We start from the raw sequence: 24,139 nt of genomic DNA, 5'->3' as shown, positions 1-24,139 counted from the left end.
CACGACGAAAACAAAACACACACACACACACACACACACACACACACACACACAGAAGGTTTTTGAGGAAAGCGCACAGCTGGGACACTCTAGTACTAGGGTACTAGCTACAGGACGATATGGAATGGGAACCACGGGAAAGTGAAGCCAAAATAAAAAATAGCATACTTTCGCAAAAGGCGCACTAGCCGAAACGAAACCCCGTGGTGGACGGAAAGTAATGACAGAAACTGCACGGCACGGGACGTGAAACGTGCGAGAGCTTTGGGTGCGACAGAACAGAAATAAATGAAGGTGAAAATGTACGAGTGAGAAACGGAAAATTAATTTCGAACACTGGACGGGGTTATATGGAAACGTAGAGAGCAGTTTCAGTTCGCTTGAAGGATGAAATGCAAGCCTTTAACGTATGAATGGCTTTGAAATGTGGCATAGTGTTGCGCAGGCCGTATCGCCTGTAGCTTATCTGATGATGTATTTTTGTTTCTATGTATGTATATTGAAATATTTAGATCATTGTGTGCAATTTACTAATGCATAAGCAATCGTATAGAAGGATAGAAGATCTGAAAACTAGTTTCCAGTTTCACAATCAGTGATAAAATACTCCAAATGTTTAATTTATTAAATAGTTATTTTTTTATTTAAATGAAAAGAGCATCATTATGATTGAACGCCTGAAACTATGCAATTCTCAACACAAACAGGTTGATTTGATGTTGTACAAGAGGTACACTATTAATGGGGATTTTCGCATCAAACTTCACAGTTTCTAGGCAACTGTCAAACCAAGACTTCTTCTATTTACTTTCATCTGTCAATTCTTTAGGCATGCATCGACCTGTATCATATAGACTTTGGAAAAAAGCATCATTATGATTGAACGCCCGAAAGTATGCAATTCTCAGCACAAAAAGGTTGATTTGCTGTTGTACAGAGGATACACAGTTAATGGGAAATTTCGCATCGAATTTCACGGTTTCTAGCCAAAATATCACTTTCTTTCGAGAAATTGTGCTTGCAGTGCTATGTATTAGCCACACAATTTATTATTTCGTATAATTCTGACTAAAGACAACAATTTTAAAATTTCTGGATAGATTTATAATTTTGGGATTTATTTTGCATTTGACAACTAATGTGTCAAATCAAAACAATTAGCACAAATACTTGTCACCTTTAGAAAATCGCATATCTCCGAATCCGCATATAAAAGGTACCGGTTATCTCGGAGACTACCTGTGCTTTAAATTTTAATGTAATCCATCATTTAAATCATCGCAAAAAGGGTTTACAACAGCCTTATAGTTATCAATTTCCTCTTTATGCGTTACATCGTTTCTCAAAGTTAAGCCATCAAAAAAGACCATTACACCCTCGCAGCCGCTTATCACCCATCTGCATCTCAATCGCAGCCACTTACTGTCACATTTTTGTGAAGCTCTCATCAAGTAATTGCATTATTGAACAATTGAAGTGAAGAGCAATCTCCCCATCCCTTGATACCAGCCACCATACACTCGCTAACAAAGCGTACTCTAAACTCCGCCTCATCAGCGTTTTGTGCTGCTGAAAAGAAAAAGTGCTTAGCACGCACCCTACGTGTACCGCCGGTTGAATTTTGTTGAACATTTACGCACGAAAAAGTTTTGCTCACGCTCTTTCGTCCTCTTGGTGTGCTACCAGCAGTATGTTGTCGGCAGTCGCTCCAGTGAAACGCTTCAGTGAACCGCGAACGGAGGAATCATTCTTCGAAAACCTCTGCAAACCATAATCTCACAGAAACAATCACTACAACCCAAGTGGCGGGTTTCGCTTTTCCTTTCTCTAAACTCCGCGCCGTTGCCGTTGAAGATTGGAGCAGATCGGTAATCCCATTTCTTCGCCAACTTCGCCAATACTTGCTGTCGACAAGGCAACGGGGGCCGGGCGGGTTAGGGACGGGTTAGAACAGAGTTTTGTCACAAACACAGCCCTCTTGTCTGGCCCGGATTGGAAAGATCGGATCAGATTACGTGATAAGATATGACCGGTTGAGTGGCGTCGGTAGGGAACAATCCAGTAGCGAAAGGGTTGTAGCCGGAGTGTTTTGCTTTATCGAGTGTGTGTGCGTTTCAATGAATTTATGAAACGTGCTGCCACTGCTGTTGAGCTGTTGCTTTTGGACTTTTTTTTCGGTAGGACCAATCAGGACATTTTTTCTTGTGCCATTAACCAGATCTAAGGTAGCTTTAAGCGATGTCGCTGGTTTAGGGGAAGGAAAAATGATCCCATTCCCGTTACCTACCCCAGTTTATCAATCGCTCTTGCACTTGACTTCTTCCCAGCAGGCTGGAAGTCCTGCCTTAATGCGGTTTAATGTGTTGTGAAGATTATGATGTCTGCAGGAGAGCCTCCTTGAGGAGTGCATTCCCAAAACGGTGTGACATTAAATCCGGCTCATTTAGCTGATTCGGGCAGCTCTTTTCCGGTGAAGCTGAATCGGTGTCTATAATTCAGGATATTGACGGAAAATGATAGGTACGTGCTTGTTCGAGGTGGAAAAAGGAGAGAACAGCGGAGTGTTATTATTTCCCATCCTTCGGTGTGTTGTATTAGCCGCGCGTAGAAACCTGTGAATAAGGCCTTCTGCTATGCTATACAGTAACTCCTGCCGTGGCAACAACACCCGGAAACTGAGACGCATAAAACCTAATTACCCTCGTAACAAACAATAATTAACCACACTATCAGCGTAGATCTGGTACGTAGAGAAACGAGCTGGGCTGCAAGCGCAAGGCACGTAGAGAAATTTTGGAAAATTCATACCCATCTTCCTTTTTTTTTTTCTTCACTTCTTTTATCCCTCCTGCAATGACTTTTCCCATAACCATACACTTACGCTGCGGGGTAAAGTATCGTAACGGGTGTAATTATACAAAGTTTTCCCACTATAGCGCAGTAAGCAGCGTACACAGTGGGAGAGAACAAGAAAGAGCGTAAAAAATGTACTACTATACATATACACACACAGTTCCAGTGAGGTAGTGGTAGGATGTTTTTTTTCTGCCTCGTCCTTTTTCCCGAAAGCAACACACACACACAGAGTTTCAGTTCGTTTAGTCAGTTGCTTTGATTTTGTAAAAGTTTCCCGCCCGTGCCTGGGAGTGTGAAAGCAATACACACACACACACACACATACACATACCCCCAGTGTAAGCTTCAACAATCGGTGGTAAATTACTCCAGAAATATACATAAATACTTCTGCTCCTGTGTGCGCGCCCGTTGAAGTACAACCGTGCCAAGTGCGTCCGTTAGCGCCAAAAGCCTTGCCCGGTTGGTCTCGCCCCGGTTGGCTTGGGGAAAGGAAGAAACTCTGTGGGTGAACTTTTTGCATCATTGCGGAAGTGGGAAGTGGGTGTGCGCTCCTGGGAGGATCACGAAACTTCACCAGATCCTGTTACAGTAATGGTAAGCGTAAACGAAACTGAAAGCTGCTTCATTTGTTCCGGCGTAAATCCGGCGAGATTTGTGCCACCTTTTTGCCCGTTTGCCGTTTTGCATTCTCGTGGGTAGGAAGTTTTAGATTTTCTGCAAATCCCATGTGGCAAGATGAGGTGAAAAAGCGAGATGCACACCGTACAACAGCATTCAAAAAAGATTCTGAAGGTTTTTTATGTAAGTTTGGTATTATAATTTCAAAAAATCAGTTTTCTTTGATTTCTACTATTCATCAGAGAATAGCTCAACATAAAATAAATGTGGGAAAATGTTGAAAACTTCTTGCAAAACTATTTTTTTTACAAAAAAAAAATCGCTGATTTTATGAGCCTGCTTCAAAGAATTTTGTAATGAAAATTCATAGCAAAACACTGGCGCAGAAAACTTTACACTTTAGTTTGGCCCCAGCTTATGCCAGCACGGAAAGCCATTAAACTTCATTTCATCGCCAAACACGCTGTCAAACGTGTCGGCCTCTGGAGTGCCTATCCAGCCTTACCGGTGCTGCCAAAGTTCCATCCCATGGTGAGAAATTTTCGTTTGCAAAAGTTGTATGATTTATTTTACTCTACTATCTAGCCGCCTCGAACAATCTCCCGATCGAGCAGAGCAATCGGCAAGAGGCGGTGGTAAACATAGTACAGAAATCGAAGTAACCGACGATCAGCAGAACGGAGCTTCCCAGACGGTGGGAGTGGTTGGGGGAAGGCAAAGAGAGTTGGATGAAAAAATATGGTTTGTAATTTAAATCTTTTCGGTAAATTTTTATAAATCGTCAAGAGCTTTTATGCTGCGTCCCGGCCAAGATTGAAGCAGGCACGACAGAAGCGAGGACGATTTTTTAAGCAAACAAATTTACGAAGAATCTGCCAGCCGGACGAAGATGAGGAGGAAATGAATTTCCTCACGGCAGCGCAGCATCATCATCCTGCCAGCGGTACGCACCGGGGTTCGTTTCGCACAACCAAACGCCATCAATCTTATCTCCCTGCCAGACAGATGCACAAAAGGCTTTCCTTGTTACCATCAGTCGTCTCGGTGCTGCTGCTATTACGGCGCGGCCGGAGGAGCATTCATCAGCATCGCATCTAGCGCAGCAACATTAACATGACTATTTTTTATCCTCGTCCACCCTGCCTGGCCGCTAGTGGCGTAGCTTCCCATCCTCATAAACGGAGGACATCCTGTAACGAAGGTGAAGAAAGAGCTAGATTAACGAGATGTTTGCGTGTAATAAGCTGGCCAGGTATTTTGAGCCAGTGGTCCAACGGTGTAATGCATTGCCACTGTACTGTAGATGCAACACCGTTCTGCGTGCGGTACTGTTGCAGTCCAGATTGAAGTGTGCTTCCTCCAGCGGCAAGGCTGTGGTGATGTGATGGTGGCTTAGCGTGCTTTTATTTACTAACTGGATGAATTTATTAAGTTCTGTTTCCATTTCCGACGATGCTTTTGCGTTATTGCAATAACGAAAGGCAATGGAAGGTTGCTGCATTAAGGAGTAGTAGCAAGCGGGGGAGAGAGTTATTAATTGAGAAGGATGAAGGAGTGAATCGTTTGAGCGTGGTTTCTTTCATTAAAATGTAAATATTTGTGATGGAAGCTTGCGGGAGTGGTACCAAGCAGAGGGAGCAATTTGCAGTACATGTGTACTCAATTTGAATCAATGTAATTATATACCCTTGAGCATGTGCAGTTAGGTTGAAACTTGTTTAATTTGGTTAGTATTTATTCGATTTTCTATTGATATTTAGAATGAACTTTACTTGCTATTTTCAATCAATTACCAAAAGTGTTAAAATATCGTTTTTTTTTTTTTCAATAATGTATAATATTTTCAATTTGCTGGGTTTTTTTTTAAATTTGGATTTTAAAAGGCCTATTTTGTATTAGATTGCATAACTTTAGGCGGCTTTCTTCAGCGGTAACAGATGCAATGTTTTGTGGACCGTTCTCATTTTATTTGGTTTCGTTTTTGCGTTTTCATTAAACACAATAATTTTATGTATGTTTAGTTAAAAAAAAGAAAATAAAACTCATATTTCCTTTCTAGAAATGTATATTTTGAATTTGTTTTGCATCTACTGCTTTCTGATTAGACTAATGATTATTTTACACATTACACAAAAATTATCAGATTGGCAAATCATTCTCTTCCTGTTGGAAAACAGCACATAAGAAAAAAAAAGAACCACTCAAGAGTGTCAATTTCATTACTGTAAGTGTTCCGGATCTTTGGTGATACATAGTTCATTGAAACTAATTGATAAACAACGTTGGCAGCCACCAACGGCACACTGGCGTCAAACAACAGCGCATAATAGTCGCTTAGTTTCACCATTTTTTCTTCCACTCTCGGTAGAATCAGAAAGGATGGTTTGCTTCGTAGGGTTAGCGTTTTTCGAATGAAAAAGGATCCAGAAAAAGCAGAATAAAAACCGCATGCTAATTTTTTCACCATTTCTTGCACATCTTTTGTAGGGGTTTTCTTTTTTTGCTTCTATGTTCAGCGTTGTTTGGCTGTTCTTAGGTCGTTCTTTTTCCCCCTCCTCTTTCGCTTGACCGAACATTTGGCCTGGGCCCTTTTTGGCTAGACAGACCATCGATAGTTGTTTTCCAATCTTTGCCACTTCCCACGGTGGCTGAAGCTGAAGGAGATTTTGGCTTTGTGCGACAGGGAAAATAACAACAGCAGCCCAGTCGCCCTGCTCGAACCAAAAACGCCCGTCGTCTAGTCACTACACTGTGCGGTGCGACTGCTGTAAAAAAATGCACAAAGGGTTAAAAAATCTAACCACCGTAAACGCAAAAAGCGACGCGACAGCGAATATTTGTGCACTTTAGGATGCGCGGTTTTTGATAATACCACCAAATACCACACGCTTCTGCAGGGCGGGTTTTTTCCCTCCACTTCCTAGAAGGTGGTGTAAGTAAAAAAACGGGCTGCACTTTTATTCTTCTGTTCGGCTTCCGGTTTCCGGTGTCTGCATCGGTCTGGTTGATGGTGGATGTGGTTTTTCTCGCACCGGGTGCTCTCGATGGTGTCGCACTTTTTGAGGGGTTTTCTTTTTTGGAGTCGAGGGTGGGCTGCTTGCGGTTGAAAATAATGCACCAAAATTGTGGAAAAAATATGTAAGAAATTTCAGTGGCCATAGGAAAGGTAAGAGATTATGTTTTGAGAATAATTTAAGGAAAAAAAACCTTTTGTGTGGTTTTATTGTACTGTGACGAAAAAAACAACGAAGTGATCGTATCAAGCCACTGCACGGTGTTTTTAAATCTCTTAAAGAGATTGTTATGTTTCGTTACGTTTAAATATGAACACCATGAAAAGGTTTTCGTTGCTGAGTATACAACTATTCGTTTGGGAAATAGATTTACATATTTCTATCTTGTATGAGAGCTAAATGGTCTACAAAACTGCATTGAATGCTTATTAGAACCATATAAGGACTTTTAAATGTTTCATAGATCCACTTTCAATCAAACACATTGTTAAAATATTTATAATTTATCGTAAATCATTGCTAGAACACCTCAGTTCCTCTAAAAAATAACACAAACATCTTGTTCTTCACTTGTTGAAGACATCTTTAAGGAAAGGAAATCGTCTCCACTTCTTCAACAACACTCTTCCAACAAATTTCCCCCAAACCGTACGGCAGATAATGCGTTACCAATCTTAATTTACCTCGCTTCATTGCTAATTTCCTTTCGATGCCATTCGGGAAAACACGCTCTCCCCTTTTTTACACTCTTTGCACTCTTTCGTATGCACTTCACGTGGCCCGGTTGCATGAAACTTCTTTCCGGAAGGCCATTTAATAATGCATTGTACGTCGACGGCGTGCCTACTGGCTGGCAATAGAAGGGAGGAAGACGAATACGGTTCAGTGGAGTTTTTACTCTCGGGCGTTGGTTGTGTTTGGCGTCTCCCCTAGATCTATCGTTCGTTTGTGAAATTCTTACTAGGGAATGAAACAAAACAAAAAACTCAGGAAGCAAGAAACACGCTTTACTTTGGGGAGTTTTGCTGGACATTTATTTTGCTGCCTTGGGGATTGTAACTGCAAAACAAATGTCGAAGCAAGCCGTCTTCTTTTCATTTTTTTTGTTTTTCTTTCATTCGTTGCAATTAACTATAAACGAGGACACAAAACTAATCGTTCCAGCGGGTAATGTTGGTCTGCTGGAATTATTCCGTGCCATTTTAATTGTACATCGTGTCGCGCTGCACTACCACCACTGCTTCTTGTGACAGTATGAAAAACGCCTCCTGTAGGCTCTCCGTAGCTGATTAATTTCTTCTGGCTTTTTGACAAACACAAGGTTTGTTTCTTCCCCACAGCCTATCAGCCCTGGCCGAAAGGAAGCATTATCGGTGTAGGAATTTTGCTGGCAAACATTACGCTGACAACGGTATTTGACGTGCACAAATTCTAACACAAACCTGCCTGCTACTCAAGCACAACGCTTGACGCTTGAGCCGTTTGCGTGCGTCGGTACCTTTTTCTGTGTGCCTGGATGGACGGACGGTGGATGGATAGTGGTGGAATTTAAACATAACGCACACCCGTCCTGTTACCTTTTAAGGGTTATCCGACACGCAATGTCGGAAGGTGTCTCTGGTCCGCGCGCCTCAATTGTCAAGGAAATGCACAGCTGTTCTAGTCTGGTGAGCAGCAGCAGCGGTTCCGTAATCTAACGGACGGCTGATTAATTGGATTGTTATTTGTGAAATTGGGGACTCCATGTTCCGGGGGCAAACAGAGTGAGCGCGTTCCGTGACAGGACATGTTTGATAGGGACATGGGAGGCATGGAGGGATACATCTGTTCACTGTTGGTTTCCGGTTGTGTCTTAATATTTGTGTTAACAATTTAGCGTGCAGTGATAGTTAGTAGTGTTTACAAATTGTATCGGAGTGGGATCGAAATCATCAGGGACAAATATGCTAACTTCTACACAGTAAATTGAAGATAATGAATTGTTTCTTAAAAACATATCTAAACAAGATTTCATTGTTTTGATTCGTATTTAATACTTCAGTGAACGTTGTTACGGAGAAATATTGAAGATGAGCATCGAAATTGTGATTTCTAATACAAAATGTACGTTTTTATGCAATACGCCGAAAAGTATGCAATCTGTTCAAATGAAGCGTTGTATTAGTGATGGGTACAGTTGGCAAACATTCGGAGTCTATTTCGATCTGAGTCCAAACATTTCGGAACCGGTTCCGAGAGGTAGGTCCGCTCAGCATTATCCCAAGTCATTCGGAATCGTCTGGAGCCTTCCAAAATCGCTCAAAGTCGGAATTATTCGGAGTCGACCCGAGTTGGAGTCATCCGGATTCATTCGGAGTCGGAGTCATCCGGGATTGTTCAGAGTTAGAGTCATCTGGAGTCGTCCAGTTCCTAATCCGGAGTCGTCAGGTCCTTACTCCGGAGTCTTCCGACTTCAGCAAGAATTAATGATTTAGATTTTGCCAGAGATGGAACCGGATTAATAATATGTGAAGTAAGATTGGATTTGTAAGAGCGCTCTAAAAAGCACACCAGTCACGACACAGTTTGTATATTTATACCAGTCACGACTTAAAGTAAATTACTTGAACAGCCAACACAAATTTGTTTGAAAAACCCAAAAATTTGTTGTTTGTACTCAATTTTCAATATATGTTTCTCAAGTTTTTGTTGCTGTCTTTTCAATACTTTACTAAATTCTTAACATAATTTTTAGCTTGTTTGACCTTCCACGAAAGAACGAGAAACGTACATCACTCAGTACTTCTAGCTTGAAACATGCCACATAATTTATTCATCACGACAAATGCATTCTTTAATCAATTACCACCTGAGAACGTAATCAGCTTAACGATGACCACAATTCCACCAAACAACACTCGACCAGACAAAGCACACACTTCCGTACAATTGCATGCGATTTATCTCGAACCAGGTTCACCGGAAGTCTTACTACTATACTACTGCCCTAGAGGGCGGGTTAATGTGCTCTTACTCGCTAACGACCAACTGAGCCGAACCATAGCAAGGAACCGCCAAACAGTAACAACAATCCGTTTGTTGAACCAAAAGAAATCAGCGTAGCGAACGTTTTGTTGCCTCTTACAAAAGCACACCAGTGCTACAGCACACCATACCGGAATGAGCTTCATTTTCTGGACGTCACTGAATACCTGAGCGGAATTGTGTAGCGGTCGTTGCCTTTTCTTGGAGTTGCTGTATACTTTTTGCACGCACGGCTGTGTTGCTGAGGGGTGTTGGTGTCGCTGGTGTGATGGTTCGCATCTAGCATAAGTATCTTATGTCATAGGTACGCCACGGAGCTACACCGTCTGTGCACATGGCGTGCTCCACATTGCGATTGTTTGTGCTCCATTTCCTGGGGTTCATTTATCTTTTCCATTAATGGAATCTTCCCCGGGTTTGGTGAATGAGCCAGTACCCTCCCTAGTGTGTGTGTGTATGTTCATAGTTTCGGTTGAATGCCGAGCCGCAAGGAAATGGTTGTGGTATGGAGGATTTTACTGGGGTGGAGGTTAGGCTTGAAACTGCATAACTGCGCCCCTTACAACGCCGAATAGAAAAAGGGGAGCCAACAGTGGCGCGTTTGTCCATTCGTCCGTGCTACCAAGACGGCGGCAAGCGTCTACCTTTCAATGAACGATGACGTGCCGAACCAAATTGGGAGGCAATGGGAGGCAAAAAGGGGCAGCAAATTCGTGTCCAGGAAGAAGCAAAAGGAAAACTCATCACTTGCAAACGCCAGGGGAGGAACCGGCCCACCAACGAAAAGGCGTTGATTATTTGCGAAAACAATTCGAAGGGTAGTGAACGAGAAAAAAGGACTGCTGCATGTGTGCGTCATAGAGTCGGGAGTTTTATCTTTTACCTTTTTTTTTTGGTTGTTGGTTGGCTTGAGGAACATATTCTCACTTACGAAGGGTGAATCGGTAAGTGTCTCAAAGTTCTGGCAATGGTGTGAGTATAGTAATGAAAGTTGGGCCTTTGGGGGAGTGATGGTAGTGGCATGTATCTATTATTTAACGCATTTTGTACGATGTTCGGGACGTTGATGAGTTTTGGTCAAGTTGCTGCAACGTGGACTAATGGTGTGTGTTTTTTTTCTGGGGGGTCGTTTTTCATGCTGCTAACATGAAGCCACTTAAAGTGAAAGTAATAGGCGGGTGAATGTGATATTGAGTGGACAATTTTCTTGTAGCAGTAGCAGGTTGTTTGTGGTTGTGCTGGAACATGTGATATTGCGAATGAAGTTGTGTGTAATAGACAAACCAAACCACTCCATCAACTCACTTTGCTACACGGGTTATTGCACTCCAAACCCATTTTCTTTCGATTGCTGTTTTTATATACGCGTATTTAACATGTAAAATTGAGTTTTTGTGTGTTATTTTCAACAAAGTTGCCCTCTGTCTCCTCTGTCTGAAGAACTTTAAATGATATCCAAAAAGAAAATGCAACAAAATATTAAAACGTGCAATTAAGTTGGAATTACAAATTTCTAGTCACTAGTGCATTGCCATTTTACAAAGAAAAGATGGATTTTAAACCATTTTAAATGCAGCTCAACAAAATTCCACTCCATGACGATCAGTGGCTAAATGTTGAGTTAGAATTGAAATATGAATAACATTGTAGACTTTTGGTTATGTGGCTTTTGGTTAACAACTCAAGCTGAAAATAAATGTGTTATGTTGCCAATGAAAGATACTTTAACTCCCGAATGCATCAACCAGGCTTCTATTTAAACTCTTTAAATATATGTTATAATTCTTCTACATTAGCCTGACGACCTACACAGTCATACTCATAGGTCATAGTTCTCAAGGTTTATACAACCACGTTACTGGATAGACAATATTCGGTACTTTCGAATAGGAATCCGATGGGCCCGCTGGAAGCCATCACGTCCATCGGATGGAGCACCAGGCTGCTCCATTATTGGTGCCCTTCACGATTCTAACCAGCTTTTTGTATGGAGTTTGACAGTTGGATGTAGTCCAGGTGGTTTCATATCATGTATTTTAATAACCAATTATGAATATCACTTTTTGACAGGACGTGTGAAAGCTTTTGCTCAAACAAGCCTTCTGGAGGCTTGAGGAATACACAAAACACTCTCTAAATCTTCATTCAGAAGCAGAAGCGATAAAAATCAGCCTTCTAAATTCATACACCTTGCGATAAGCCCACCTGTATATTATACTCAATTAGTTAGCTGCTCGAAAACTGCTATACAATGCAAACGGCTGACAGGCAAACGGAAATTTCAGCCTACGAACTTAAAACGGAAAGCGACCCATTGTCAGGTTTCGTATTACTATTGCAAGGTAGTTTGCCTTAAATTCTTGCCTTAAAAACGATGTTAAATAATCCAATATGTCCAATAAAACAAAAAAAAATTGAAGCCAGGATAACATGATTGAATGACGAATAATATTTAACAATGAATGTTTCTGTAAAACGTGATGAATAGTAATACACATAAAAAATAAGGACTTAAGGAAGAGTTTCGTAGCTCACCATCTATAATTCTATAAAGAGCTGTCCAGATAAGTAGTCAACAAAATCGAATCAACTAATGCTATTTTATTGGCCTTAATTGTATGAATACACCGTACGCGTCTTAGACCTAAGATCCGCCGTAATGAGCACCACAATCAGTCTCATCCTTTAATGATGACCGATCAACCACTACTAATTACCAGCTACAATAACTAATCTAAAATCGCTAAATTATACCCCCACCCATGCATGCCCACCAGTGCGCCACTCAAAAGATCCAACTCAGCAACCGCACCGCTATAATGAGTACCATTAAAGCACTTCCGCGACCAGCCTCTGCACCAGAACACCAGAACTACCCCAAGGCCTATAAATAGATAACTTCGCACCAATCGTAGCCAAAAGGGGGGAGGAGAAATTACAACCGGAATGGGAATTTCTGCTTTGCAGTTGTGAATAAATCTCTTCTCCCGTGGTTCCAAACGCGCCAAACGCGACCCACGACAAAACATCAAACGCGTCAAGCAAAGGGAGGGGATAGAGCGAGAGGTTCCCATTAATTTACACGCGACGATGATGGCGCGCACTATTGTGTCGTTGTCTGTCAACACAATCGACGCTGCAGTTACAAACAGCAAAATGCGGCACTGAAGGGGGGAGCACGGTGAATGCGTGCAGTAGAAATGTGTAAAGTTCTCGACCAATGCGACCGGATGCGACTAGTTTTGCCCAACAAACTGATGTGACACACGCGCGTGCAAGGTACGCTCTTAACGTGTGCGTTTCCTGTTTGCTGTGCGGAGCGCACTCGACCACTCTTTTGCTCTGCGCCTCTTCCTCCAGCAAATCAGCTCGATCCCGTTAAAGTGTTTACATTTGTAGGCTAGCATTCAGGGTTTGTTTCCTGGTTGGTTGTGCCGGAATGTGTTTATTTGTTGTATGGCCGTTGCTGACGCTTGTAAAATGTAAAGCTCCATTGAACCGCAGCGCCTACCTTCGTTCTGTCGATTCCTTAACGTTCCTCCTCTGGGCATCCTCATGTAACGACATAAATATGGTCGCCCGGTTGTGGGGCAAGGACCCCATGTGTAAACTGCGCACCGAACGAATGCGATTGAGTGTGTTTTCTTTTCTTATTTGCCACCCTCTTGAGAGTGTGTGTGTGTGTGTACCAAGCACGTGTGTGTGTGTCTGTATGTGTACATAAAAATCATACATGCAATATTGATGACGAGAGTGCCGTGGTGCGTTTTACTTATGAATGCTTTCCTTCGCTTCATGGGGGTACTACAGGAATTTCTGCTCCCGTACAGCGAATGCACCACAGCACAGGCAGTGTGCTTGGGTGAAGGTAAATGGTGCTTCGGTGATAAATAAAAGTAACACGAAAAATATAGCCTCAGACACAGCCAAACGCGTGAGGATACGGGTAGTAATGGTGGAAGTAATCTACAAGCCTTATGTTTTATGTAAGAATACACTTGTCCCTTGTCTTTGGGCCCGGCTCTGGAAGCATCCACACACATGTGGACCACAATTTACACACGCTCACACATAAACACACACACAGGCACACATTGTACCACGACCACGTCCAAGAAACAATGGGTTAAATGGATGGCAAATGCGACACAGGAATTGTAATGGTTTCTGTTGCCTTAAGAGCCTTCCCCTTTTGCCAACGCTTGCTGAAGAGGAAGAAAGTTGGTGACCATTTGGGTGTGCGGGAGAACCCTTTATCGACCTTCTTTTTTATGGCGATGTGCACCTTTAAATTGGAACCTTTGGATGGCTCCTTCACCGGTTTCCAAACCACACTACACACACTCACATGCACACACAGAGCTCTTGGTTTTCCACTTAAACGAATTTTATTGCTCCAGAAAAGCGCAACCAACGGTCAGACACGGGGTCAGACATTTTCACACGCCACCGCACCGGCCCGAGCGCCCACACTAAGCCCACCGAACACACCGACCAGCCCCCCGATGATGCCGCCCACGATTGCGCCCGGCCCGGTGAAGATGCTCCCAATGCCCGCTCCAACGAACGCTCCGGTCAGTGCGCCACCGCTCGCCACACCACCGATCGCCATCAGCATGCAGTTGTCCTCGGGTTTGTCGCGTCCCTTCAGCCACTCCCAGAGCGATATACCTGCACGACAAGAGTACGCATATGAGAGTGGGTTGTCCCGGGCTACCGAGCAAGCGTACGCGGCTACTTGATTCAATGTTGTTCTTTTCCTCTCTCGTACGGCGCCTCGGTCGCGGGTGATGTTCATTCGCGCTCGCGACATCTTCAAACTCCGGCGCTGGCCGCCGCTCCAAGACATCGGCGGCTGTGGTGATGGTGCTGGTGCCGTTCCGTTCCGTCTGCTCAACCTTGACCACCGACCCGGACGGACTGGCCGATAGTGCAGGCCCGAGCGTTAACGCCACGATCAGTACCAGCGGTACAATTAAACTTCCGTGAACGCACATCGTTTTTGCGCACGCCCGTGTACGACCGAGCACGAACAACCTGAGCAGCCAGTCGCACTGGCGGACCTGGGGCCAGCGAATGGATTATCAATTTTAATACCGAAATGGACACTCACAGGCACAAGCACACACGCTCAGTGGGGGCCCGCTCCATCCGGTCCGGTCGGGCGGTATCATTCTGTGGCGGACGTTGCTGGACGCTGTTAATGCCACCCTTTGCACTGTGGCACTGTGACTGTGCGTTGCAGCGTGCCAGTTCCGACCGCGCTGCTATTCGGCCGCACTTGGGTGGCAGTCAATTGGCGTGCGGGATTTATTTGGACCGAATGGTGGGCATGGCGATGGCCATAATTTGATGTCATGTTGAAGATATTGGAGATGGTCAGTAATGCTTGAGGAGATGGGTTGAAGTTACAGATATAAATGGGTGATTTTGTATGTCAGTATCCTGTTAGGCTTTTTCCAAATTCTTCCAAATCTTTAAGATCTTACATGTTTCAATTTCTTGTGGTTTAACTATTGAGATCATTCAAGGTCAGAGATTCTAAAATGTACTCTAGACATCTTCAGAGAAAAAAAAAACATTCTCATTAAAGATCTATCATTTTTAGAGTTCTTCAACACATTAAACATACCGTAGTTTGCCTCATAGTGCTCTCGTGACCTTCCCTGTACACCACAGTGCGAAACAACCCTGCCGCGTATGCTTGATGAAGATTATTACTTCATCCCATCGTTTGGACTCCCTGCCTGGGCATAAAGTGACCAATATGTTGATGTCCTCCGCCAGCACAGACACACACACACAAACACACACGCGCTGCCCCAACCCCGCTTATCTCTGGAGCACGTTCGAAAACATTGCCCCAGTTGCAGTTGTGACGCAGTGCAAAATCGTCACATCTTGTGGTACCTTCCCAGTGGATGAAGGTACATTGAATACAACGGCAGAGGCCATCCTATGGTTTCGGTGTTGTGTTTGCTGAGGGTTCACAGATAGTATCGCACCGTGTACGCGCGGAGGTCGTCCACGGGAGACCGCTGCCGTGATTAGCTTCAATTGAAATAAAGGGATTGCTGGAGCGCTGTACAGGCGCTGTTTGTTTACTGTGAGCGCTTGGAAGAATGGTTTAGGCGGGCGGCTGATGCAGTACGTTGAATGGTGTTGTTTTGTTGGCTTTTTTTTGCTTTGCTGCTTTGCTACTGTTTGTTTTTGATTACACGCCATATCCGGTTGGTACACATGCACTCAAAAGTGCAGCGTTGGTGGATGAGCATTTTGCGGCGACTTCAAATTATATCATAAATACATAAACTAAAGCCTGGCTTTTGGGATAGGAGAGTAACAAGTTTTTTTGAATAACAAAACCTAAAGATTTAAGGGCATGAACAGTTCTATTTCCAAACTTGTGTAAAGGATTTGTCATTTTTTCCATTGCTGCATGCCCTATTTAAATTATTAAAGATACCCTGAAAGGATTAAAATCCCATTCAACAGAAAATTTTGCCAGATTTCCCCAACAATTCTTCTACGAAGATAACAGCAAAATGCAAAACCAAATGTTTTGCAAATGCTCAAATCAGATAACAAATGGAGGGGCCAACCTTTTCTGAGCGTGCCTTTGCTATGCCTTCCATCCCTTCTTGGTATTATTATTATTCGAACAGAAAGTCGTCAGCAGGTAAGAACGTAGAGAATAAAAACAATCTCCCATTTGTAAAACCGAATCACCTGCCCAAAGTGGTCCAGTTTTAGGACCAAATGAAAGTGAAATTGAACTCCCAATTCTTCCATTTCTTTTCTTTTCCGAATTTTGTTTTCGGCTTACTCAGGTCAGATTGTGCTGCTGGACATGAAGCCTAAAATTTGTTAAGCCCAGCATATAAAACAATTTATCAACCCTACAGAACTACTGCGACGGGGACAGGTTTTCTTGCTCCTCGGTAACGCTCTTCTATATCTGTTCCGTCGATGCTTTAGATAGCAAAAAAACGACCGAAACCCTTCGTAATTCCATCAGTCCGGGTGACCTGCGGGGGTCTGTTGCCTCTCCAACTCCTCCCTTCCGTATCCAGCAGTGTCCCAGCGGGTCACCAGCCCGGGTGCGGAGGGTGGGATTTTCCATCAAAACGCTCCGTACACCCGTTTCGTCGCCATTATTTATGACCATAAACTTTCTGACAGCTCGTAAAGTAAGTAAATATATCAAGACACAGGGCCGGATGCGGCCCTGTTCGGTCCGGCCAAGAAGTTCGGCCGCAGCCTTCAATCAAATCGTCCCCTCGCCCCCACTAGCACGCAGGCACACACGCACACACGTCATCACTGATGGTGTCTGAGATGGTTTAGCTGGCGAAGCGATTGCAGTTTTCCACTCACCAGTCAGGTCCGTGGGGAAATGGGGGCTACCCAAACAAGGAACACCCGGGACCCGAACTAAACTGTATACATGTAATCTAAAATAAAAGTTTTACCAAACATGACGGCCACCATTAGGGTGATAGGCGTGCTCGGGAGGCGCTGTGGCGATGAGTTGCAATTTTTCTGTACTTCCTTTAATGACGTTTTCCTTTAGTTTCTTGTTTTTTTTTCTTCTTTTTCGTGCGGACCGATGGAATCTTCCGGGTAAGCCTGATAGATCAAACCAAGTACAATTTTTCCATGCAACAATGCTAATTTTAGGCTCTAGCCGTAAGAAACGCCTCCAAGAAACGTAGGGCAAAAAGATCGTATCATTGCGGCAACATTAGGCCATTTGGTGCGCTGTGATATTCAACATTGGCGTGGAAAAATTGCCTCCGATATGCGGGGCGATTCGGACAGCAGCTTGTAAGGGATTACCTACTTTTTTCTCTTCTTTCTACCGTTTCGGAGTTCGCCACAGTCGTGAGCGCCACAATCCATTTCCCTTTCCGAGTTCAGTTTTGTTTCGCTTTCTACAGGCAGCTCCACAGTAGTTAACAAATTACAACCGAACGGCACAATGAATTGAAGGTTATGGACAGGGACACAGCACCACCGAAGTGTAGCTGATTGTGCTGGAACCCTTCATCGACTTGATTCGAAGCAGGTAGCGCATGCTATCACTTTCCCTACATTGTAACCACTCACGAATATGAAAGCGTACCCATTGCCCACGGCACGACTCCCGCAACAATGACAACTTTCGTGACGGTGACTGTTAATGCGCGGGCCTGGACGGGCCGTGACGGCACGAATGTGCCACTCCGGCTCACTAATGGAGTACTGCATTGACAGCTACTTAAGGATTTGCGTTCGGCAGTGATAACGAGCTTGTCTAGCAAGTACGGAGATATACACTATCGCGCCGAGGGACGCATATCTAGCGTGTTTGAAGGCAGTGTGGCCTAATGCGACTGACGGGCCGCTTGGAATGACTTGTGGAAATGGGAGAACAAGAGAAGGGGAAGAAAAACGGACATGAAATATCTTGTGCAGGGAGCAAAATCGCAACGAATGTTTTTGGGTGTTATTAATTGCTTTTTGCTTCACAAGGGAGCGTTGGAGGTGTGCTACAGGAACTTTAATTTGATAGTGTGTTGATCAATTTGTATCTAGCAGTAAGAGCTACGGGCAGCATTCTATTCTATAAAGATGTATCAAACCTTACCACGAGCTTACATTGTTCTTATCTTGCCCAATTTCATCTTTATTGAAGACAAATTTTACACTTTACCTTCAAAGTATCCTGGCATATCTCACTATCATATCAAAATTGGAATGCGTCAGGGCAGCAAGAAATAAAAATCTCGTACGACAAGATATATAAACAACCATCTTGCTCGAGAAACCCATCTGCACTCGAAGCAAAAAGTGTGGATAGCAAAAATATTTGACAAACGATAGAAATCCCTCTAGCTCTAGCTCTATTGGAGAAATGAAAAGGTGCTCCGGTCCGGCTGTGGTTTTGACATTCTCTGTGTGGGGAATTTCTGCTCCGTCCGATTGTCCTCCACTCTCGGTCGCGATGCTGAATGCATAAACTTGTGCCTTCCACCATTCGTTGTGTAACTTGTCCCACATTGGCAGAGCTCGGGAGTGCGAACTCAGAACTCAGGTCCTTTGCTTTGGAGATGGGTATTTTTTAACAACCACCAGCAAAAAAAACCCCAGAAGCACACTTCTTTCCTTCCGGCACGGTATATCTATTGAAGAGGCACGTACCTGAAACGTGTGGTACACAAACAAGTGGAATATTTTACCCGAGGATTTTCCACCACCCACACACATACACATATTATTCTTTTCGCCCTTCGTTCGCCTTTCACGGGGAACAGTTTTTCCCTGTTTTCCCCAAAAAGTGTGTTTCCTTTTCTACCAAGCGCGAGTGGAATGTAGTATTTTGGAATCGTTCCGGAAAAAAGCTTGAGCAATAGGATCGACACTTGGAAGCAGGTTTGCACACGGAGGAAAGTTTTGCAAGATATTCCCGGGTCTTTTTCTGCACCCAAAACTCCTTCATATCTTCAATGTTTTCCTTGGCATTTTGGTCGAGGGGTTTTGCGAGGTTTTTGGGATATATCCGCAGGTTAGTATAACAGGTACAGACGCCACGTGCGAGTGGATTGTGGATCCATAGAAATAAATATTCAACGAAGACGGCGGCACCCGTTTTGTGCCGCTTCCGTGGGCGAAGAAATGAAGGTTTATTTTTGGTCCGGGGAAGATTCCACGCTCGTCCAGTGGTTGTGAGGGTTCGGTTTTCGTTGTTGGTTGTTTTGAAAGGGAGCGCAGGAAAACCGACAAACCAAAGGCACCGCGCAAAAGGTTAGAATGTTGGTCCTTCGAGCCGGATAGCGCAGAGTGCGCTCTTGGATTGGAATTTCTAAGCGCAGCGTGTCTCCGTCCCGTTCGTCACTTTGCTGCACGAAAATGGAACGGTTTTTGATTTAAATTTTTAAACCAAACGGTATCATCGGCAGCATTCCAGTGCGAGCATCCCCCTTGCTGGATGAAGCTGGCGCGTGTCCAAACGGAACCTGCAGATAGAGCTGACGAAGCATCAGGAAGAAAACTGGGACGACACTTCCGTGTGCGAAATGTGTGTGTGCGATACATGCGATAGGTATTGATTTTCCTGTCAGGAGTCATTTTTCTTCGCTCGACCTCGACGGCAGTCATGAGATTGTTTTACTTCCGCACTAGTCGCCTTTCGTCGTCTGCAATGTATCTTGCGCGTGCGGACGGGAACGCTGAAGTTGGCGAGGGCCACACTGCTACCCGAAAACGTCAATCGAACGTCGGTTGAAGGTTGAAGGAGCAAATAAATAGACTGATTTACATTTTGATGAGAAAACAGGAAATCGGTTTATTAGCGTGCTGCGGACAGAGAGGGGCAGGGATCGGGGGGCAGGATTGCGTACGTCGTCAGCTGGGCCGGATTGGGATGTTTGTTGGGCAGGATGTGCGTTTCAACCGATATGCGGTACAATATGCAATGACAGTTGGTTTCGCACCGCGAATGATTGATTTTTGCGATTTAATTAATATGATAGTGTCGTTGAGGTGTGGTAGAGCAGAAAAGGGAACATGTGTTGTCTTATGGCATAGATATTAATTCAAATGTATCCTGAAAAGCTTTAAAGCTTCAGAAATGAACACAAAATACGCTTTCCATCCTCAACATCAATCCCTTTTTCCCAACTCTTCAGACAGTCACAAATCACACAAACAAGATGTAACGAAAGAATGACAACGATAATGGTTCACCTAAAAGCCTCCGATGTTGGCTGCAGTGGACATGAAATTCATTTAACATTCCAAAACCTCCTAGCACAGCCTCCGCTAAATGGTTGGTAGATTTCACAATCACCCCAGCCAGTCTACGGCCTGTTGTCTGGACGTCATGAGTCGTTCTGGTACGTGTTTTAGCGTGGATTGCATTTTGTAGCACTTTGCGGCGGCAGCAGCAGCAGCAGCTACAAGCCATTGGGCACCCGTGAATGTTTCGAATGCTTGTGTGGTAGGCAATGTTCGAGCAGACCGATTGTTTTCGTCATGTCCAATTCCACTACCAAATGCTGCGAGTCAGGTCCAAAATCGACCTCATGGAGGCTGGCAGAGAAACTCGGGACACGTAATGTCGCATTTTCCCAGCGGCTACGCAACCGGCGCAATGCTCTAACCAGGTCTTGATTCATGCATCCCGGTCCTTCTCCGAAACCTCACCCAGGAGGACAATGAATGCAAAATACAGCATTTTGCACCGCGTCCGAGGATCATGTTGATCATAATAATTTCGTTCAGGCTTCAGGGCAGCTAGCCATCGGGAACGCCATACCGGACGGTCACTGTCGGCCGGCGGGGCAGACATCGTACCGGAAATTAGCCGCTTTATGCGTGCACGCTTCCCAACGCCGGCCGTTGTTTCGGGGAAGGACGACAGGAGCAGAAGCAGCTCCGGGAGCCACACAAGCCGTGATAAATAATTGAACTAAATTGGCTCAAAATAGGACACAAACAGCAGCGTTTAAGCATCGGAGCGGAGATGGCACGGCGGGTTTTTGTGCTGCGGAGGATGTGGTGCTGATGCTCCTGATGTAGAAAATTTCCCCCGCTCATTATAATGTCAAACCAGCTACGTAGAAAATTCGAGTGCCTGCGCGATGGCTGCGGACAGCTGTGCAAGGTGCACCGCATTTCGAGTGAGGCTGGTTTGTGTGCTTACAAATTATCCATTGGTCATAATTAGAGCAAAGATGTGTTTAGTGGCAGTTTGGGAAATATTCGGAGCCGAAAACGTGTCACGAGATAGCCTTCAATAGCCTTGTGCGTACATGCAGCAATGAATAATCAGATAGTTCTGTGACTCAGTGCTTGACGTTCATGTTTGTATCGGTCTGTGTGAATTAACTGCTCGTGTCAGTATAATGAGCAAGAAATAGGGACACGATGGTCGATGCACACAATTCGTGGTATGTTGGTAGAACAATTCAACGCTTGTGTGATGATTTTGGATTTGAATAGATCTTGCAAACTTTCATTCGTATATCAACGGCTCTAAAATGTAATACATTTTGAATCTATCATCGTTCACCTTCTAATCTAATTTCGTTCTTCTATCTCGACCTTCCTACCTGCAGGTTCATCATCCACTCACACGAAAACAAAACACAAAATGGCCGACCAAGGTCAAGCACCACCGATAACGTCGGCACCGAAGCGCAGCACCGACCATCCACAGTGCTCCATCGGGATGCCCGCCACCTTCCAGCAACATCTGCACGGTTCGGAATCGTGCAAAAACTCGCCCAACGTGCCCCGCCGACACGATCCCGCACACCATCTGCCGCACCATGCGGCCGCCCTGCTGCTGCTCGAAAGCGGCTCGCAAAGCGCCAAATCGTCTCCGCTGCCGAACAGGCGGCTCGACAAGCTGCAGGGCGTGATTCGGGATCAGCGATCGACACCGATCGTCGGTCGGCGCGAGGGAAGCGAGATGGAAGCGTTCGATTCGCCGCTCGTCTCACGCCGCTTTCTGCAGCAGCAACCGTGCGAGTGTGCCGGTGGATCGGCCGTACCGGCACCGGCCAAGCGTCGGGCCGCGTCCGAGTGTGTGTGCAGCGGTGCGGAGCCACAGGTGATGCGTAAGCGCGTTGATTCGGACTGCGGCAGTACGAGCAGCAGCTGTCTGCGCAAGAACGTAGTGCGTCACAATTTCGGACTTGCCAGCGGTGGCACGGGCGGCGGTGGTGGTGTAAGTTCATGTGAAAATTCCCCCGTTCCGGTGCGTCGTCAGTTTGGGGCTGCGGTAGGGCAGGCGTATCCTGCCTCCCCAGCCAAAAGTGTGCTCGGTGAGCCGGGAGTGTTTTCGTCGCCTGTGCATCGTCCATACCACCATCATGCGGCTTCAGGTGCAGGGTTTCATGGCCCAGCCGGTGGTAGCCCGGCGAAGAGTGTTTTGGGTGAGCCTGGAGTGTTTTCATCACCGGCACGAAGCATTGTTTGTAGCCCACCTGGTGGTGAGCCGAGAGGTGGTGGTGTTGGTGGTGTTGGTGCCGGTGGGGATGGTATGGAAGATACGGATCAAGGTGTTGGTGTTAGTGGGGCAAGTGATGTGCTGGCAGGTGATCAGACAATCGTGTCCGGCTGGTTGAAGTTTCGCGATAACAAGAAGGTAAGTGAAATTTGTTAGGTTAATTGATGCTGCATCACGCCATTCACGCTTGGGATGTTATTGTCGGGGTATTTTGGGGCAATTATATTTACTTGAGCTTCAGTTATGTATAGTTGAACCTACAGAGTTTCTCTAGCCAGCTCAACACAGCAAGCTTCAATTCCAATCCGTAAAATTCCTAGTCAACATTGTCAAATGAATGACCGAGCAACCAATGACAGACCATTCGAGTTGTTATTGTTGAAATTTTACGGGGTCGAATTGTTCGTTTCCGATGTTGAGCTAGCTAGAGCATCCTTGTAAGTATTTGCGTCAAACTGTTACATTTTTTGTAGGAGAATCAATTGTTCCAAGATAAAGCTGCTCCGGATTCTTATAACTCAAGGACCTCGGTTGTTGAGGATTTTCCTGTTCCATAAATGAGGTTATCCTTCTGAGAGATTTTTACTTGTATGCAATGTTTGCTCTAAAACCTGAATAAATAATGGGATATACATTTTGATTACTATATCGTTCTTCAAAGGGATCTGATGATTATAAAGAATTCAGTGTATTTACTTTTTATACAATTGTCAACTTCTAGGAAGTATTAAACGAATATGCCACATGGTCAATGATGAAGAAAATGATGTTTTTGTTAAAATATTTAGTGGAGTGATTATTACTTTCATCAGCTACAATCAAACATAAGGATGTTTAGGTTTTATTCACTTACGATCACTAGATTTACCGAAAATTTAAAAATTCGTTTCGAAAACAAGTTTTTTTTAATAAATAAAAATCTAATCTAGTTTAAATATGTTATCATAGATGATTAAATACTCATTGATTCTTCATCAGAAACATATTCTCGAATAGATTTCTCGAACAAAGATTTGATGTTCAACTGGATTCAACTTTTACGAAGAATAGTGAAACAAGTACAAACATCTTATCAAAGTTGTATTATAACTTATTCTAGGATGTGTTAAAAATTTGCTTAACATGGCTCAAAGCGCGTTTAAAAAGAACTCGTCCCTATTCCCAAGATCTGAGAGCCAAGTGCTAAAAATGTGCAGACTTTTCAAATCCATCCCTGTCACCGTCCGCCCATGGCTCGTTTTAAAAAGAAGCAATTTGGAATTAACATCGCTGGTGCTAAATCCAGTGACAACAGTCGCTTTCAATGTCAATGTTTCCGTCCTTTTCAATGCCTTCGGTAGGTGGCCAAAAACAAACAACCTTACCGGCATTACCATCTGAGAAACGTGCTACTTACACACACTCGTGGCAGTGTGTGTGTCCCAACGGCTTCCCCAATCTAATCGTGATAATCCTCTCGGAAAGCTTATACCCGTCAAGCCGGAGGATCCACTGTATGGCAGGTTCCGTGAAAAGCGCGCAATGCGCCGTGGCGCTTTTTGGAAAATGCTTTTGTTTGGAGTACCGTTCATTAGAGCTAATCCTCGCGCCGTCTCCACCGTCCTGGTGAGTTCTTCCGATTTCGGTG

The 24,139-nt window shown here is 44.4% G+C and overlaps 2 protein-coding genes and 1 long non-coding RNA gene across 4 annotated transcripts in view; 2 read left to right on the top strand and 1 right to left on the bottom strand.

Annotated features, from left to right (window-relative positions):
• The window catches only part of LOC133393081 (uncharacterized), a 412,772-nt gene that overhangs the window by 6,000 nt on the left and 382,633 nt on the right, over window positions 1-24,139 (top strand). For both annotated transcript variants that reach the window (XM_061656427.1, XM_061656426.1), the window contains exon 3: window positions 21,617-22,650. In XM_061656427.1, coding sequence (XP_061512411.1) covers window positions 21,652-22,650 — 999 coding nt within the window. In that variant the 5' untranslated portion in view covers window positions 21,617-21,651. The remainder of the gene's footprint in view (window positions 1-21,616; window positions 22,651-24,139) is intronic.
• Window positions 13,881-14,769, bottom strand: LOC133393638 (uncharacterized). Its single transcript, XM_061659345.1, has 2 exons — window positions 14,254-14,769; window positions 13,881-14,186 (listed from the first exon to the last, which is right to left on the bottom strand). Exons 1-2 carry the CDS (start codon window positions 14,510-14,512, stop codon window positions 13,945-13,947), a joined length of 501 nt encoding a protein of 166 aa, XP_061515329.1. The 5' UTR covers window positions 14,513-14,769; the 3' UTR covers window positions 13,881-13,944.
• Window positions 15,972-17,052, top strand: LOC133393429 (uncharacterized). The gene is made up of 2 exons (XR_009766150.1): window positions 15,972-16,194; window positions 16,346-17,052. It is a non-coding gene; the product is annotated as an uncharacterized LOC133393429 (long non-coding RNA).

Source organism: Anopheles gambiae, chromosome 3 (genome assembly GCF_943734735.2).
Source record: "Anopheles gambiae chromosome 3, idAnoGambNW_F1_1, whole genome shotgun sequence".
Classification (NCBI taxonomy): Eukaryota; Metazoa; Arthropoda; class Insecta; order Diptera; family Culicidae; genus Anopheles; species Anopheles gambiae.
The sequence above is the reverse complement of the archived record's forward strand: the minus strand, read 5'-3'. Positions and strand labels throughout refer to the sequence as shown.